This window comes from Aegilops tauschii, chromosome 7 (assembly GCF_002575655.3).
Source record: "Aegilops tauschii subsp. strangulata cultivar AL8/78 chromosome 7, Aet v6.0, whole genome shotgun sequence".
NCBI lineage: Eukaryota > Viridiplantae > Streptophyta > Magnoliopsida > Poales > Poaceae > Aegilops > Aegilops tauschii.
In genome coordinates this window covers 5,622,887-5,641,732 of record NC_053041.3, presented here as the reverse complement: position 1 = coordinate 5,641,732, position 18,846 = coordinate 5,622,887, and the positions used below count along the sequence as shown (strand labels likewise).

The 18,846-nt window shown below is 45.8% G+C and overlaps 1 protein-coding gene across 1 annotated transcript; it reads right to left on the bottom strand.

Moving 5' to 3' along the window:
• Positions 1-16,533: 16,533 nt before the first annotated feature.
• LOC109765888 (uncharacterized) lies at positions 16,534-18,392 on the bottom strand. The gene is made up of 3 exons (XM_020324654.4): positions 18,107-18,392; positions 17,061-17,158; positions 16,534-16,969 (listed from the first exon to the last, which is right to left on the bottom strand). The coding sequence occupies exons 1-3, from the start codon at positions 18,290-18,292 to the stop codon at positions 16,825-16,827; spliced, it is 429 nt and encodes a 142-aa protein (XP_020180243.1). The 5' UTR covers positions 18,293-18,392; the 3' UTR covers positions 16,534-16,824.
• Between the last annotated feature and the right edge of the window lie 454 nt (positions 18,393-18,846).

The window sequence follows — 18,846 nt, the reverse complement described above, 5'->3', positions numbered from 1 at the left end:
TAAAGATGCTCTACAGGTGTCTCCGAAGGTGTTTGTTGGGTTGACATAGATCAAGATTAAGATTTGTCACTTCGTGCATCGGAGAGGTATCTCTGGGCCCTCTCGGTAATGCACATCACTATAAGCCTTGCAAGCAATGTGGCTAATGAGTTAGTTGCGGGATGATGCATTACGGAACGAGTAAAGAGACTTGCTGGTAACGAGATTGAACTAGGTATGATGATACCGATGGTCGAATCTCGGGCAAGTAACATACCGATGACAAAGGGAACAACGTATGTTGTTATGCGGTTTGACCGATAAAGATCTTCATAGAATATGTAGGAGCCAATATGAGCATCCAGGTTCCGCTATTGGTTATTGACCGGAGATGTGTCTCGGTCATGTCTACATAGTTCTCGAACCCGTAGGGTCCGCACGCTTTACGGTCGATGACGATTTGTATTATGAGTTTATGTGATTTGATGACCGAAGGTTCTTCGGAGTCCCGGATGAGATCACGGACATGACGAGGAGTATCGAAATGGTCGAGACATAAAGATCAATATATTGGAAGGCTATATTCGGACATCGGAAAGGTTCCGAGTGATTCGGGTATTTTTTGGAGTACTGGAGAGTTACGAGAATTCGGCGGGGGGGGGGGGGGGGGGGGGGGTCAATGGGCCTTCATGGGCCTTACTGGAAATAGAGGGCAGCAAGGGAAGTGTGGGGCGCTCCCCCCTAGGCCCAAACCGACTTGGTTTAGGGCTTTCGGGGCTGGCCCCCTCTTTCCTTCTCCCCTCCTCCTCTTTCCTTTCCCTCCTAGTTGGACAAGGAAAGGGGGAACCTACTCCTAGTAGGAGTAGGATTCCCCCTTGGGGCGCACCCTATGAGGCCGCCGGACCCCTCCCCATGCTCCTTTATATACGTGGCCAGGGGGCACCCCTAGGACACACAAGTTGAGAGTTGTCTTAGCTGTGTGCGGTGCCCCCCTCCACAGATTTCCACCTTGGTCATATCGTTGCAGTGCTTAGGCGAAGCCCTGCGTCGGTAACTTCATCAACACCGTCACCACGCCGTCGTGCTGACGAAACTCTCCCTCGGCCTCAGCTGGATCTAGAGTTCGTGGGACGTCACCGAGCTGAACGTGTGCAGATCGCGGAGGTGCCGTACTTTCGGTACTAGGATCGGTCGGATCGTGAAGACGTACGACTACATCAACCGCGTTGTCATAGCGCTTCCGCTTTCGGTCTACGAGGGTACGTGGACAACACTCTCCCCTCTCGTTGCTATGCATCACCTAGATGGATCTTGCGTGTGCGTATGATTTTTTTTGAAATTACTGCGTTCCCCAACAATTTCCCGCTTGGTGCGTCGTTCTTGGAGGTAGGGATTAAAACGGAGCGGAAACGGAAGGAACTGAGTGCTGTCATATTTGTTTTCACATTTTTTTTTCAGAAGCGGAAACGAATACAGAAACCCCGGAAATGAATACGGAAACAGATACTATCGGAAACGGACACAGAGCAAATACAAAGCGGATACGGAAACGGAAATAGGCATTGATTAGAACTTAAACCCCCCTTGAATCATAGATCAATACACACAAAACAAACAATTTTAATGAGTGGTTAACATGGCTACAAAATAATATCATTATGTTAGCAACTTACCATAGTATTGTAGTAGTACCGGACAATTGTGTATAGGGTCAAGCAGAGTACATGTGTGGTAGTTGAAGTTGGGCCTCAGATCCATTCTACTAATTATGTCATTGTGTTCTCTTTGGTGGTTGGGTTACAAAGCAGCTATAGGTCTATAGTAAAAACACAAATTCCATACTCACGGAAACGGAAAGTTCCGTTTCCATGCATGTTCCACCGGAAAACACCGTTCCATTTAGTTTTCGTTTCCACTTCCGTTTTGCAAATTTCCGTTTCCGTTTTCATATTTCCTCTCCGTTTTCATTTTTCCTGCGGAAAAACGGAAAGTTTCCACTTCATTTTCATCCCTACTTGGAGGTGTGCACGGGCTCGAGGGACCAGTGGACCGCATCTTTGGTGGAGCGGTGCTTCATCCTACACATTAATGGTGACGGATCTCGACGGCGTGGCACAGTGCAGATTCGGCGTCCGATGTGCGAGGATGGACTCGCGCGGGAGGACGACACTGTCTGGCATCATGGTGGCGTTGATGGCAGAGAGACCTGGCACGGTAGATGAAACAGAACAGCTCTAAAGATGGATTGGTGGCAGGTGGCTGCGGCGGCCTCATACCCGACAGGTCTCCTGGTTGAGGAGTGCGCCAGACTGGCGGGTGCCCCATACCCGGCAGGCGTCCTGCTTGGGACCTCAGGTCTTAGATGTTAGGTTTGGCTGCGAGGTCTGTTTGGTATTAGGCCTAGACTATCAGCATCTCTACATCAACTGGATAGGAATTGCGATAGATATTGTCTAGACGGTGGCTTTAGTCTTACAGTGACTTTGTAAAGTCTTATGTGAATAATTAATAAAGTGACTCTATGCATCGTGCAGATGCAGAGGCCGGGGTCCTCCTTCATTTCTAAACAAATAAAAAAAAGTAGTAAGTTTTTCAGAGTATAAAGGTGGGATTTCTACGAGCAATTGGGTAACATCACAAAAGACCAACCTAATTGAGCTGAGCATATCACTGTCATTCGGATCAAGGAGCACTATCTAATCGAGTAGGAAAACAAAATGCTAGGGTGCCAATATCATTCCCTAATTAGCATGAGGATTGAGCTGATTTAATTACGAGCGGATCTTACAATATATTGCTAAGCAGCTCCTCCTCCGCTGCCGGAGCCGCCAGGGCTCCTTGTGTGCAAGCCGTCCCAGCTCAGGGTGGCGCGCACGAGTTGCCGTCGGAAGCTCTTCCAAGCGGCCATCCTCTTCCTCACCGCCCGGATTCTGGCCCTCCCCGCGGTCGCCTTGGCCTTGGCCACCAGGGACCGGTCCTGACGTACCCTCCGCGCGAGTATCCACTATCCAGCGCTTCAATGGCCGGCCTCTAGAACACGCCGTGCGCGTTGCCACCGCCGCCACCGCACCTCCATTTGGCGCCCAGATCCCTACCCGCATGGTCTCCGCCGGAATCCATGTCCATGTCGGCTGCGGTGCTCGGCTCGGCGCGGTCTATGGGGGCTGTCCCGCCGGCCAGCCGCCCCGCCTCTCTCATTGCCCCGGCGAGGGCGAGCTGGCACTTGGCGGAGCCGACGACGACCGCCCCCTCCAGTGCGCGGAGAAGGGGCTGCAATGCTTGCATGAGGACAGACCTTGGCCAGGTTCCGCGATTTCATGTGACAAGGATGGCGAGGCCCTATTCCGTGCTGCAACTATTATCACTCTCAGCAATGGAGAGTTGGTCCTCTTCTGGCAAGACCGATGGCTGAACGCTGCTCCTTGTGACATTGCCCCAGATCTTCACCCTCTTTGCACTCGCAAGTCAAGAAGGCGCCGCACAACCAAGCCTGGATGTCGGGGCTGCAGAAGACCTCCACACTCACCAAACAGGCATCGTTTGTAGCACGACCAACTTCAAACCCGCCGTTCAAGATTCCTTCAAATGGAATTGTGACCCATCGGCGATATACAGTGCATGTACGGTGTTCGGCTGCCAATTCCTAGGCTCCTTCTCCAAAATCAACTTTGCTAGGCTTTGGAAGCGCGAATGGAATTGTTGGTTCTTAATGTGGCTATGGCTAAAGGGCTGCATTGTCACTAACAACAACCTAGCAATTAGAGGGCTGGATCATAATGATTATTGCAATCTTTTTTTAATTGAGAAAAGGCCACATCCCGACTTTATAAATAAAGCCACCAGGCAGAGTTAACACAGACCAAACGGACCAGCACATAGAACAAGCAGAGTATCAACCCAGATAACACAAGAGGATAGTCTAAGTACATGGCTCCCAGGGCAGTACACGGCACGCAGGCCGGAGGTAGAAAAGCTGACGGAGGCAAGGCCAACAACGCCTAAGTGCCTGCCTGAACTGGGGAGATGGAGAAGACAGAATTCCGGATCTTGGCCAACATGGCGTCGAGGGCGTCCCTATCCTCCTCCTTAGTCAATAATCTCCACTGCTGCAGGAATATACAAGCCTTAAATAAGCAATCAGCAGGCTTAGCGGGGAAAACATGTTCGATAGTAAATTTATTCCTTGTCGTCCAAAGAGACCAGCACATGGCTGCGAAGCCCACCCAAAACAATCTCCTCTGGGCCCCAACCAAAGAATTGGCCAAGATGCGCAGGTCAGAAAAGGAGGTCGGAGCCCAGGAGACATGCATCCATGATCTGATACAGCACCAGAACAGCTTAGCCAACACACAGTTGAAGAAAATATGTGACGAGTCTTCTCTCAACCCACATAAAGCACATCTATCAGATCCCGGGCCATTGCGCTTGCGAATTTGGTCACCCGTCGGCAGACGCCCACGAGAGGCTTGCCAGAGGAAAACCTTGACTTAGGAGGAATACGAGCCCTCCAGATCCATTTGAATTTGGAAGTGATGGACCCAACAACGAGTTTGCCATATAAAGATTTAACCGAGAACCGACTAGAAGGGGAATGGGGCCAAACGACCGTGTCTTCCTCCTCCGAGAGCGAAGGGAAGAGAGCAACAAGACGCTGCTGAAGGAAATATGCCCTAGAGGCAATAATAAAGTATTATTTATTTCCTTGTATCATGATAAATGTTTATTATTCATGCTAGAATTGTATTAACCGGAAACATAATACATGTGTGAATATATAGACAAATAGAGTGTCACTAGTATGCCTCTACTTGACTAGCTCATTAATCAAAGATGGTTATGTTTCCTAGCCATAGACATAAGTTGTCATTTGATTAACGAGATCCCCTCATTAGGAGAATGACGTGATTGACTTGACCCATTCCGTTAGCTTAGCACTCGATCGTTTAGTATGTTGCTATTGTTTTCTTCATGACTTATACATGTTCCTATGACTATGAGATTATGCAACTCCCGTTTACCGGAGGAACACTTTGTGTGCTACCAAACGTCACAACGTAAATGGGTGATTATAAAGGTGCTCTACAGGTGTCTCCAAAGGTACTTGTTGGGTTGGCGTATTTCGAGATTAGGATTTGTCACTCCAATTGTCGGAGAGGTATCTCTGGGCCCACTCGGTAATGCACATCACTATAAGCCTTGCAAGCATTGTGACTAATGAGTTAGTTGCGGGATGATGTGTTACGGAACGAGTAAAGAGACTTGCCGGTAACGAGATTGAACTAGGTATCGAGATACCGACGATCAAATCTCGGGCAAGTAACATACCGGTGACAAAGGCAACAACGTATGTTGTTATGCGGTCTGACCGATAAAGATCTTCATAGAATATGTGGGAGCCAATATGGGCATCCAGGTCCCGCTATTGGTTATTGGCCGGAGACGTGTCTCGGTCATGTCTACATAGTTCTCGAACCCGTAGGGTCCGCACGCTTAACGTTACGATGACAGTTTTATTGAGTTTTGATGTACCGAAGGAGTTCGGAGTACCGCGGTATTGTGAGATGAAGCGGCCCGGACCGACATTACGCGTACGCTTACGCGAGACTGGTTTCACCGTTGCGAGCACTCGTTGCTTAAAGGTGACTGGCGGGTGTTTGTCTCTCTCACTTTAGTTGAATCGAGTGTGGCTACGCCCGGTCCTTGCGAAGGTTAAAACAGCACCAACTTGACAAACTATCGTTGTGGTTTTGATGCGTAGGTAAGAACGGTTCTTGCTAAGCCCGTAGCAGCCACGTAAAACTTGCAACAACAAAGTAGAGGACGTCTAACTTGTTTTTGCAGGGCATGTTGTGATGTGATATGGTCAAGACATGATGTGATATAATTTGTTGTATGAGATGATCATGTTTTGTAACCGAGTTATTGGCAACTGGCAGGAGCCATATGGTTGTCGTTTTATTGTATGCAATGCAATCGCCATGTAATGCTTTACTTTATCACTAAGCGGTAGCGATAGTCGTAGAAGCATAAGATTGACGAGACGACAACGATGCTACGATGGAGATCAAGGTGTCGCGCCGGTGACGATGGTGATCATGACGGTGCTTCGGAGATGGAGATCACAAGCACGGTGCTTCGGAGATGGAGATCACGAGCACAAGATGATGATGGCCATATCATATCACTTATATTGATTGCATGTGATGTTAATCCTTTATGCATCTTATCTTGCTTTGTTTGACGGTAGCATTATATGATGATCCTTCACTAAATTATCAAAGTATAAGTGTTCTCCCTGAGTATGCACCATTGTGAAAGTTCTTCGTGCTGAGACACCACGTGATGATCGGGTGTGATAGGCTCTACGTTCAAATACAACAGGTGCAAAACAGTTGCACACGCGGAATACTCAGGTTACACTTGACGAGCCTAGCATATAACAGATATGGCCTCAGAACACGGAGACCGAAAGGTCGAGCGTGAATCATACAGTAGATATGATCAACATAGTGATGTTCACCATTGAAACTACTCCATCTCACGTGATGATCGGACATGGTTTAGTTGATATGGATCACGTGATCACTTAGAGGATTAGAGGGATGTCTATCTAAGTGGGAGTTCTTAAGTAATATGATTAATTGAACTTGAATTTATCATGAACTTAGTACCTGATAGTATTTTGCTTGTCTATGTTAATTGTAGATAGATGGACCGTGCTGTTGTTCCGTTGAATTTTAATGCGTTTCTTGAGAAAGCAAAGTTGAAAGATGATGGTAGCAATTACAAGGACTGGGTCCGTAACTTGAGGATTATCCTCATTGCTGCACAGAAGAATTACGTCCTGGAAGCACCGCTGGGTGCCAGGCCTGCTGCAGGAGCAACACCAGATGTTATGAACGTCTGGCAGAGCAAAGCTGATGACTACTCGATAGTTCAGTGTGCCATGCTTTACGGCTTAGAACCGGGTTTTCAACGACGTTTTGAACGTCATGGAGCATATGAGATGTTCCAGGAGTTGAAGTTAATATTTCAAGCAAATGCCCGAATTGAGAGATATGAAGTCTCCAATAAGTTCTTCAGCTGCAAGATGGAAGAGAATAGTTCTGTCAGTGAGCATATACTCAAAATGTCTGGGTATAACAATCACTTGATTCAACTGGGAGTTAATCTTCCGGATGATAGCGTTATTGACAGAATTCTTCAATCACTGCCACCAAGCTACAAGAGCTTCGTGATGAACTATAATATGCAAGGGATGAGTAAGACAATTCCCGAGCTCTTCGCAATGCTAAAGGCTGCGGAGGTACAAATCAAAAAGGAGCATCAAGTGTTGATGGTCAATAAGACCACCAGTTTCAAGAAAAAGGGTAAAGGGAAGAAGAAAGGGAACTTCAAGAAGAACAACAAACAAGTTGCTGCTCAGGAGAAGAAACCCAAGTCTGGACCTAAGCCTGAAACTGAGTGCTTCTACTGCAAGTAAACTGGTCACTGGAAGCGGAACTGCCCAAAGTATTTGGCGGATAAGAAGGATGGCAAGGTGAACAAAGGTATATGTGATATACATGTTATTGATGTGTACCTTACTAATGCTCGCAGTAGCACCTAGGTATTTGATACTGGTTCTGTTGCTAATATTTGCAACTCGAAACAGGGGCTACGGATTAAGCGAAGATTGGCTAAGGACGAGGTGACGATGCGCGTGGGAAATGGTTCCAAAGTCGATGTGATCGCGGTCGGCACACTACCTCTACATCTACCTTCGGGATTAGTTTTAGACCTAAATAATTTTTATTTGGTGCCAGCGTTGAGCATGAACATTATATTTGGATCTTGTTTGATGCGAGACGGTTATTCATTTAAATCAGAGAATAATGGTTGTTCTATTTATATGAGTAATATCTTTTATGGTCATGCACCCTTGAAGAGTGGTCTATTTTTGTTGAATCTCGATAGTAGTGATACACATATTCATAATATTGAAACCAAAAGATGCAGAGTTGATAATGATAGTGCAACTTATTTGTGGCACTGCCGTTTAGGTCATATCGGTGTAAAACGCATGAAGAAACTCCATACTGATGGACTTTTGGAACCACTTGATTATGAATCACTTGGTACTTGCGAACCGTGCCTCATGGGCAAGATGACTAAAACACCGTTCTCCGGAACTATGGAGAGAGCAACAGATTTGTTGGAAATCATACATACAGATGTATGTGGTCCGATGAATGTTGAGGCTCGTGGCGGATATCGTTATTTTCTCACCTTCACAGATGATTTAAGCAGATATGGGTATATCTACTTAATGAAACATAAGTCTGAAACATTTGAAAAGTTCACATAATTTCAGAGTGAAGTTGAAAATCATCGTAACAAGAAAATAAAGTTTCTACGATCAGATCGTGGAGGAGAATATTTGAGTTACGAGTTTGGTCTACATTTGAAACAATGCGGAATAGTTTCGCAACTCACGCCACCCGGAACACCACAGCGTAATGGTGTGTCCGAACGTCGTAATCGCACTTTACTAGATATGGTGCGATCTATGATGTCTCTTACTGATTTACCGCTATCGTTTTGGGGTTATGCTTTAGAGACGGCTGCATTCACGTTAAATAGGGCACCATCAAAATCCGTTGAGATGACGCCTTATGAACTGTGGTTTGGCAAGAAACCAAAGTTGTCGTTTCTTAAAGTTTGGGGCTGCGATGCTTATGTGAAGAAACTTCAACCTGATAAGCTCGAACCCAAATCGGAGAAATGTGTCTTCATAGGATACCCAAAGGAGACTGTTGGGTATACCTTCTATCACAGATCCGAAGGAAAAACTTTTGTTGCTAAATTCGGAAATTTTCTAGAGAAGGAGTTTCTCTCGAAAGAAGTGAGTGGGAGGAAAGTAGAACTTGATGAGGTAACTATACCTGCTCCCTTATTGGAAAGTAGTTCATCACAGAAACCTGTTTCTGAGACACCTACACCAATTAGTGAGGAAGTTAATGATGATGATCATGAAACTTCAGATCAAGTTATTACTGAACCTCGTAGATCAACCAGAGTAAGATCCGCACCAGAGTGGTACGGTAATCCTGTTCTGGAAGTTATGTTACTAGACCATGATGAACCTATGAACTATGAAGAAGCGATGGTGAGCCCAGATTCCGCAAAATGGCTTGAGGCCATGAAATCTGAGATGGGATCCATGTATGAGAACAAAGTATGGACTTTGGTTGACTTGCCCAATGATCGGCAAGCCATTGAAAATAAATGGATCTTCAAGAAGAAGACTGACGCTGATGGTAATGTTACTGTCTATAAAGCTCGACTTGTTGCGAAAGGTTTTCGACAAGTTCAATGGATTGACTACGATGAGACCTTCTCACCCATAGCGATGCTTAAGTCTGTCCGAATCATGTTAGCAATTGCCGCATTTTATGATTATGAAATTTGGCAAATGGATGTCAAAACTGCATTCCTGAATGGATTTCTGGAAGAAGAGTTGTGTATGATGCAACCAGAAGGTTTTGTCGATCCAAAGGGAGCTAACAAAGTGTGCAAGCTCCAGCGATCCATTTATGGACTGGTGCAAGCCTCTCGGAGTTGGAATAAACGCTTTGATAGTGTGATCAAAGCATTTGGTTTTATACAGACTTTTGGAGAAGCCTGTATTTACAAGAAAGTGAGTGGGAGCTCTGTAGCATTTCTGATATTATATGTGGATGACATATTACTGATTGGAAATGATATAGAATTTCTGGATAGCATAAAGGGATACTTGAATAAGAGTTTTTCAATGAAAGACCTCGGTGAAGCTGTGTATATATATAGGGCATCAAGATCTATAGAGATAGATCAAGACGCTTAATTGGACTTTCACAAAGCACATACCTTGACAAAGTTTCGAAGAATTTCAAAATGGATCAAGCAAAGAAAGGATTCTTGCCTGTGTTGCAAGGTGTGAAGTTGAGTAAGACTCAATGCCCGACCAATGCAGAAGATAGAGAGAAGATGAAAGATGTCCCCTATCCTTCAGCCATAGGTTCTATCATGTATGCAATGCTGTGTACCAGACCTGATGTATGCCTTGCTATAAGTCTAGCAGGAAGGTACCAAAGTAATCCAGGAGTGGATCATTGGACAGCGGTCAAGAACATCCTGAAATACCTGAAAAGGACTAAGGATATGTTTCTCGTATATGGAGGTGACAAAAAGCTCATCGTAAATGGTTACGTTGATGCAAGCTTTGACACTGATCCGGACGATTCTAAATCGCAAACCGGATACGTATTTACATTGAACGGTGGAGTTGTTAGTTGGTGCAGTTCTAAACAAAGCCTCGTGGCGGGATCTACATGTGAAGCGGAGTACATAGCTGCTTCGGAAGCAGCAAATGAAGGAGTCTGGATGAAGGAGTTCATATCCGATCTAGGTGTCATACCTAGTGCATCGGGTCCTATGAAAATCTTTTGTGACAATATTGGTGCAATTGCCTTGGCAAAGGAATCCAGATTTCACAAGAGAACCAAGCACATCAAAAGACGCTTCAATTCCATCCGGGATTTAGTCCAGGTGGGAGATATAGAAATTTGCAAGATACATACGGATCTGAATGTTGCAGACCCGTTGACTAAGCCTCTTCCACGAGCAAAACATGATCAGCACCAAGGCTCCATGGGTGTAAGAATCATTACTGTGTAATCTAGATTATTGACTCTAGTGCAAGTGGGAGACTGAAGGAAATATGCCCTAGAGGCAATAATAAAGTATTATTTATTTCCTTGTATCATGATAAATGTTTATTATTCATGCTAGAATTGTATTAACCGGAAACATAATACATGTGTGAATATATAGACAAACAGAGTGTCACTAGTATGCCTCTACTTGACTAGCTCATTAATCAAAGATGGTTATGTTTCCTAGGCATAGACATAAGTTGTCATTTGATTAACGAGATCACCTCATTAGGAGAATGATGTGATTGACTTGACCCATTCCGTTAGCTTAGCACTCGATCGTTTAGTATGTTGCTATTGCTTTCTTCATGACTTATACATGTTCCTATGACTATGAGATTATGCAACTCCCGTTTACCGGAGAAACACTTTGTGTGCTACCAAACGTCACAACGTAAATGGGTGATTATAAAGGTGCTCTACAGGTGTCTCCAAAGGTACTTGTTGGGTTGGCGTATTTCGAGATTAGGATTTGTCACTCCAATTGTCGGAGAGGTATCTCTGGGCCCACTCGGTAATGCACATCACTATAAGCCTTGCAAGCATTGTGACTAATGAGTTAGTTGCGGGATGATGTGTTACGGAACGAGTAAAGAGACTTGCCGGTAACGAGATTGAACTAGGTATCGAGATACCGATGATCAAATCTCGGGCAAGTAACATACCGGTGACAAAGGGAACAACGTATGTTGTTATGCGGTCTGGCCGATAAAGATCTTCGTAGAATATGTGGGAGCCAATATGGGCATCCAGGTCCCGCTATTGGTTATTGACCGGAGACGTGTCTCGGTCATGTCTACATAGTTCTCGAACCCGTAGGGTCCACACGCTTAACGTTACGATGACAGTTTTATTGAGTTTTGATGTACCGAAGGAGTTCGGAGTCCCGGATGAGATCGGGGATACGACGAGGAGTCTCAAAATGGTCGAGACGTAAAAATCGATATATTGGACGACTATATTCGGACTTCGGAAAGGTTCCGAGTGATTCGGGTATTTTTCGGAGTACCGGAGAGTTACGGGAATTCGTATTGGGCCTTAATGGGCCATACGGGAAAGGAGAGAAAGGCCTCAAAAAGTGGCCGCACCCCTCCCCATGGTCTGGTCCGAATTGGACCAGGGAAGTGTGGCGCACCCTTCCTTCTTTCTCCTTCCCCCTTCCCTTCTCCTACTCCCACAAGGAAAGGAGGAGTCCTACTCCCGGTGGGAGTAGGACTCCCCCCTATGGCGCGCCTCTCCCCTTGGCCGGCTGCCTCCCCCTTGCTCCTTTATATACGGAGGCAGGGGGGCACCCCAGAGACACAACAATTGATCCTTGAGATCTCTTAGCCGTGTGCGGTGCCCCCCTCCACCATATTACACCTCGAGAATACCGTTGCGGAGCTTAGGCGAAGCCCTGCGTCGTTGGAACATCATCATCGTCACCACACCGTCGTGCTGACGAAACTCTCCCTCAACACTCGGCTGGATCGGAGTTCGAGGGATGTCATCGAGCTGAACGTGTGTAGAACTCGGAGGTGCCGTACGTTCGGTACTTGATCGGTCGGATCGTGAAGACGTACGACTACATCAACCGCGTTGTGATAACGCTTCCGCTGTCGGTCTACGAGGGTACGTGGACAACACTCTCCCCTCTCGTTGCTATGCATCACCATGATCTTGCGTGTGCGTAGGAATTTTTTTGAAATTACTACGTTCCCCAACAGCTGCCAGTCTTCCAACTCTGCAGGAGCGAGAGAGCGACGCAGACGCAGCTCCCAATTATTCGACGCGAGCTCAAAGATAGAGATCTCAGGGTCCGGGCAGTAAGAAAAAAGAACAGGGAAAGCAATAGCCAGCGAGGAAGGTCTGCACCATCAATCGAGCCAGAATCTGGTGGATCTACCGTTGCGGACAACGAATTTGAAGAGGCCTTGAAAAAGGGGCCTGAGTTTAACAAGGTTTTTCCAGAATTGAAATGCCCCCGAGGCACGAGCAAACATAGGACTAGAAGAAGGGAAATACTTCGCTTTGAGGATGTTGAACCAGAGGGGCTTGTCCTGGGAGATGGTCATGATCTTCCACCACCATTTGATGATCAAACATTTGTTCATGACAAGAGTATTGATTATGCCTAGCCCCCCAAGGCTTTTTGGCTTACAAATAAGGTCCCACTTGACCAAGCGGTATTTGCGTTTGTTATCAGTCGCGTTCCAGTAAAAAGCACCTCTGTGTTTATCAAAACCAGCATGGGTTCCCATTGACAAAAGGTAAAAGCCCATCAAGAACATCGGGAGAGATGAGAGGCAAGCATTGATCAAGGCCACTTTACCCGCCTGAGTGTTGTATCTGCCCCTCCAGGGCATAACGCGATTTCCAACCTTGGCCATCGTAGGAGCAAAATCGTTAGCAAGAAGTTTATCGGGAGTGACAGGCAAACCCAAATATTTAATAGGGTACGAGCCAAGAGAACAATTCAAAAGCCGGGCAACCCGTAAGGCCTCGGTACCCGGAACGCCATTAACAATAACTTCACTTTTGGAGAAATTAATCTTAAGACCCGAGAGAGCTTCGAAGCAGAGGAGCAGGAATTTGAGATGGGCAATGAAGTGGTCATTCAGTTCCACCATTATAATAGTGTCGTCCGCATACTGAAGGTGAGTAATCCCATCCGGGATGAGGTGTGAGCTGACAGGAGCGAGATGGCCGGCCTCCACGGCCCTAGAAAGGATGTTAGAAAGCGCGTCCGCCACAAAGTTAAAGAGAATGGGCGAGGCCGCGTCGCCTTGCCTGAGACCCCTAGAGTTCTTAAAGAAGTTGCTAACTTTCCCATTGACATTAATGGCAGTGTGGCCCCCCATGACCAACTGCATAATACGGTGAACCACTCCACTGTCAAAACCTTTAGCCACCAGAACTTGTTTAAGGAAGCTACAGCTAACCGAATCATAGGCCTTTTCAAAATCCAATTTAAGAATGACTGCCTTGCTACCGGATCTATGGATATCATGGATAACTTCATGAAGGCAAAGGACCCCGTCCAGGATGAAACGTCCCTTGACAAAGGCCGACTGAGTAGGGGAGAGGGTCCGGTGCGCCACCGGGGTGAGGCGAGTAGCCAGACACTTGGCAGGGAATTTAACGAAGTTATTAATAAGGGCAATAGGTCTAAACTGAGAGATGAGCTCAGCGCCCTTAATTTTAGGGATAAGGGAAATAACCGCATAATTGAGCCTGGATATGTCTACTGTCCCCAAACAGTATCCTTGAATGACGTTACAGATGAGATCCTTAAGATGAGGCCAAAACTTTTTAAAGAAGGGGATGGAAAAGCCGTCCGGGCCCGAGGCAGAATTAGGATTCGCTTTGTTAATCGAGGAGAAGATCTCCTCTTCAGAGTAAGGGATCATCAGGGCATTATTTTCATCCGGGGAGATCGTGACCCCCTGGTCCCAAAAGTTAGCAGCCAACCTGAATCCCTGGCAGGTTTGGCCGAGAGGAGAGAGGAAAAGAAGGCCACAATATGGTTTAAGATGGTGCCTTGGTCAGAAGATCTAACCCCATCAATGATCAGGCTATCTATCAGGCATCTACGCCGTCTACCGTTGGCAATGGCAAAATAATAGGCAGTGGGGGAGTCGCCTTTAAGCATCCAATTAATCGAGCCCCTCTGACGCCAATAAACCTCGTTACGGTGGTTGATCTGCACCAGAGAGCGCTCAAGGGAGAAGCGAAGAGTCCATTCAGAATCGGAGAGACCAGAGAGGTCGGCCCGAGACTCAAGAACCTCGATCTGGGCCATGAGAAGGACCTTATCTCTACGCTCCTGGGCTGAGAGATTACGGGACCAACCACGGAGAAATTTGCGCACCAAGCCCGAACAGTTATGCCAGTCGTCCAAGGGCCCAAAGGAACGGTGCGGCGCCGAGAGAAAGCCATTAATTTTAGAGCCAAGGAGGTCCCTGAAGCCATCAACAAGAAGCCACGAGGCGTCGAACTGAAACCGAGGGGGGGGGGAACAGATCGAATCCCAGCATCAAGAATAAGAGGGGCATGGTCCGAGCCCACAATCGCCTTCGATTTGAGCGTAGCAAGCGGAAAAAGAGAGTCCCAATTCGAACAAACGAAGACTCGATCCAGAACAAACCGATAGGGGAGATTTGATGGTTAGTCCTGGTAAATCTAGACCCCACTCTAGGGATCTCACGAAGAGCGCAAGAACTAATGAACTTATTAAAAGCGTCTGCCAGCGTCCAAGAGAAGTTATTAGTGTTCTTATCCTTAGGAGAACGTAACAGATTAAAGTCGCCTCCGATCACAAGGGACAGAGATCAGGTGACATGCACCTTTGCATGTCACCGTGTGCCTTGCGGCCCGAATTCAAATTTAAACATTACGAAAAAATCTGAAAAAATCATACATATTCACAGCAAATATTAAGATAATCCCTAAAAAATTCAGATCAAAATTCGAAACATACATCGAGAAGCAAAAAAGAGAAATCTGTCATGAATAGTTGCGATGGTTCTTTGTACACTATTCACATCTGAGTTTCTCTTTTTTGTTTCTCGATGTATGTTTTAAATTTTGATCTGAATTTTTTAGGGGTTATCTTAATATGTGCTGTGAACATACATGATTTTTTTCAGATTTTTTTGCAATGTTTAAATTTGAATTCGGGCCGCAAGGCACGCGGTGACATGCAAAGGTGCATGTCACCTGATCTCAGTCCGATCACAAGAGGGAGGGTGCAAGCTTCAACTTTGTTTGTGATTTCGTCCAAGAAGATGGGGGAGAGGGAGTGATCCGCCGGACCATAAACGACCATAAATTTCCAAAGCGAGTTGAGCTGACGGTGAAACACCACGGAGCTGACCCAAAAAATACCACGATCAAACGTAACAAAGTCGAAAACATCGCGTTTCGACCCTAACAAAATGCCACCCGAATGACCAGAGGAAGGAAGGAAATTACAATCAAAGCGATCAGCCCCGCAATAGAAGAAAATTCGTGGGGAAAGAAGGAAGGTTTGAAGGTTTCAACCAAACCAATCAAGTCTATATTATCACCCCTGACAATATCTTTAATTTGGTCCCGGCGCCCCCTAGCCCCGAAACCTCTGATATTCCAGAAAAGGGCTCTCATTTGTAAGACAAATTCTTAATGCGTAGGCTCGACCTGCAGGGTGCCAAGCAGGTTTTAGCACGTTTTGAGACACCCTTCTTCACATAAATCTGCGGGGAAACAACGCTAGCAGGGGGCCCCTCCTCCATAGCCCCACCAGCCACAACTGGGGGGGGGGGGGGGGGGGGGGGGAGGGGCAGGAGGAGCCGCGGCGGCCTCTTCACACAGATTATTGCAATCTGTGTGACCAAGAGGATGAGACTCCTTTCCACCTGACCCTGAAATGCTCTTTGCCATTGGAGGTTTGGCTCCTGGTTTCTTCGTGGACTGATACTCAGGCATTTAGCTTCAGCGCCAACTCCTGCATCTCCATTGCTTCCCCGTAGAGTGATATGATCTGCACCCTCCCCGAGAAGGACATAAAAACAACCATCTACACTTGCTAGCACATTTGAAAGGAGCAAAACAGATGAGTTTTCAAGGGTTCTTCCTTAAGCGCTGCTGCCCTTCTTAGCCTCATCAAACATGACATCTTGCAGTCTTCGTCTTCAACTCACTGGATGTCGGATGACGAAACTACCCACCTCCAAACCCAAATTAATTTGTACTAATATTTGTGTGCTGTATAAACTACCCACTTCCAAACCCAGATTAATTTGTACTCCTGTGTGTACTGTTCTAGGCACCTACGCCAACTTTGTAGCAACATTGTCAATTCCTCAGAATATCCATATATAGTCATAGCTATAGACACCCATACATAGCTGATACGCATATCAATATTCAATACATGAGTTCCCTAACATAACCTATTAACAACTCAGAGTTCTATATAACATAATGAAGTACTGACACATGGCTGATAGGCATATTAATACATGAGTTCCCTATAATATAACCTACTACTCGTTAAGAGCTCACAGCTAGCTGATGACAAGACATCTCAGCTTGTTCCACTAGCTCATCACCTCAGTTTGTTCCGCTAGTTCATCAAGTGCTTCTTCCACTAGTTCATCACCTCATCTTCTTCCGCCAGTTCACTAGGGGAAATGAAAAATGCTATGACTTTCACCACAACAGCACAATAGGCCATACGCTTTAGAGTACTCCAAGTAGCCTTCATGATTAGATCAGACCTCTCCTTCTCCTTGCTTTAGAAAAACATGTATAGTTGTATGATTATTTATTAAATGACAGAATAAAACTAATATTAAGGTTAGAAAAGGGAAATCATAATCATACAGCGTACGGTTCAGACACTCTTTGATCTGTTCCTCTAAAAAGGTTGCCTCTCGTAAGAGCTCCTCCTGGCTAGCTGATTCCAAGTTAATTCTTGTGCGCTACAATAAAAATAGAGAAATCCTGGTTAAATAAGAAACCTCACACCTCTTCTAAGGCAGCTTGTACTTATATCTGCTTTACAAAAGTTGCTGAAAATAATACTATTAGCTAGGATCAATGTTCAAAATAACAATAAACAGTGAACGAATAATCACCCCACCATTTAGTGTTTACAAGATAAAGGGGAATGCACACTGTTTAAAACGAGCCATATACATATATACTTGTACAATGGAAAGGAAACATCTAAAAAGATCATTCGTGTAGGACCTAAAAATCAAAATCTCAACAATCATCCAAGGAAGCAGCACAAAGGGGAAGATTTGACTAATCTATGCTTGTTCAACCTAGATGCTTTATGCTACAATTTGTAATGGGCAGGGGGTAAAGATATTTCTACTAAAAAAGCCCTATAGCATATTCGATGTCTATATAAGCTGCCGTTTCTACCAGCCTGAACTTTAAATGTGGTTTGATACAACAGGTCTAGAATCTTTTCACAAAGGCCTTTATCTAGAGCAATGCCTGACTTTTGATATGTGTGTGAGATTTACATACAAAGTTTAGCTCTGGCATTACAAATGGTCAAACCGCCCCAGCAGATCATGGAAGATATCAACAACATGGCTGCACATGCATCTATTTACGCCCAGCCATCTACTGCCCGCATAAACTCCACACTCAGCAATAATGATACTCACTCTGATCCAAATTAATTGACGCAGCCTCTATACAATTGATTCGGATCGGAGGAAGTAGTTTCAATAACAATACGCCCAGGAAACAAGCAAACATATCCTTTGAACCTAGTGGCCGACATGATTTATTCGTGCAGTGCAGGGATTGTGTGAAATAGCAAAGGGAAAACTATCTGCAGAGATGAGGAGGGGTCAAAACAACAAAATTGAACCAGCAGCGCGTATCAGAGAGGAGGGGTCGGGAGGTACCAGGAATCTGGTGGAGATGAGGCAGGGACGACCGCCGGCAGGAGGGGAGAGGCGGCGGGTGGCAGCAGCGGCGGAGTGGAAGTTGGGGCGGCCGCCGGGCAGAGGTGAGAAGCCGAGGGCCGGCGTCTGGAGGCGGAGCGCAGGGGCGGAAGTCCGCACCCTCGCCATCAGGGCACGCAGCGCCATGGATGAGGCTGGAGGCTGTGGGTTGGCGGCGCGGCGATGTCTCTGGAAGCAGTGGACGGGTGTCCACCTCGTCCCGTCCCCTTCCCCTGGTATATGTCTGTGTGCGACAAGTAATGTCTCTGGAAGCCTCTTCGTGGTCCAAGCGGTACTACATGTTTTTTTTTTAGCAAATCGGAGTGGTACATGTACGAGGACAAAATTGCCTGCACCCAACCAAAGAAGTGCGGTTATACCCAAACGCGGCTCGAGGGGGAAATAGCCCTCGAACTTGATTTTCTTTTTGGCAGTACAGTTTCCACGCAAATTTAATGAGAACACAAAAAATTAAGATTGTTTTCAGATTTAAAATATTGTTCCCAAATCTCAAAATGTTCGCAAACTAAGAAAAATGTTTTTCAATTTCAAAAATATTTCCAAAGTTAAAATGGGAAAAATAAAAATAAGTAAAGAAAAAAGCAGAAGAAAACGAAAAGAAAAACACACACAAAAGAAGTAAAACCTAACGAGGAAGGTTCTAGAATGTTACCGGTGAAACCAAAGCACAGAAAAAAATG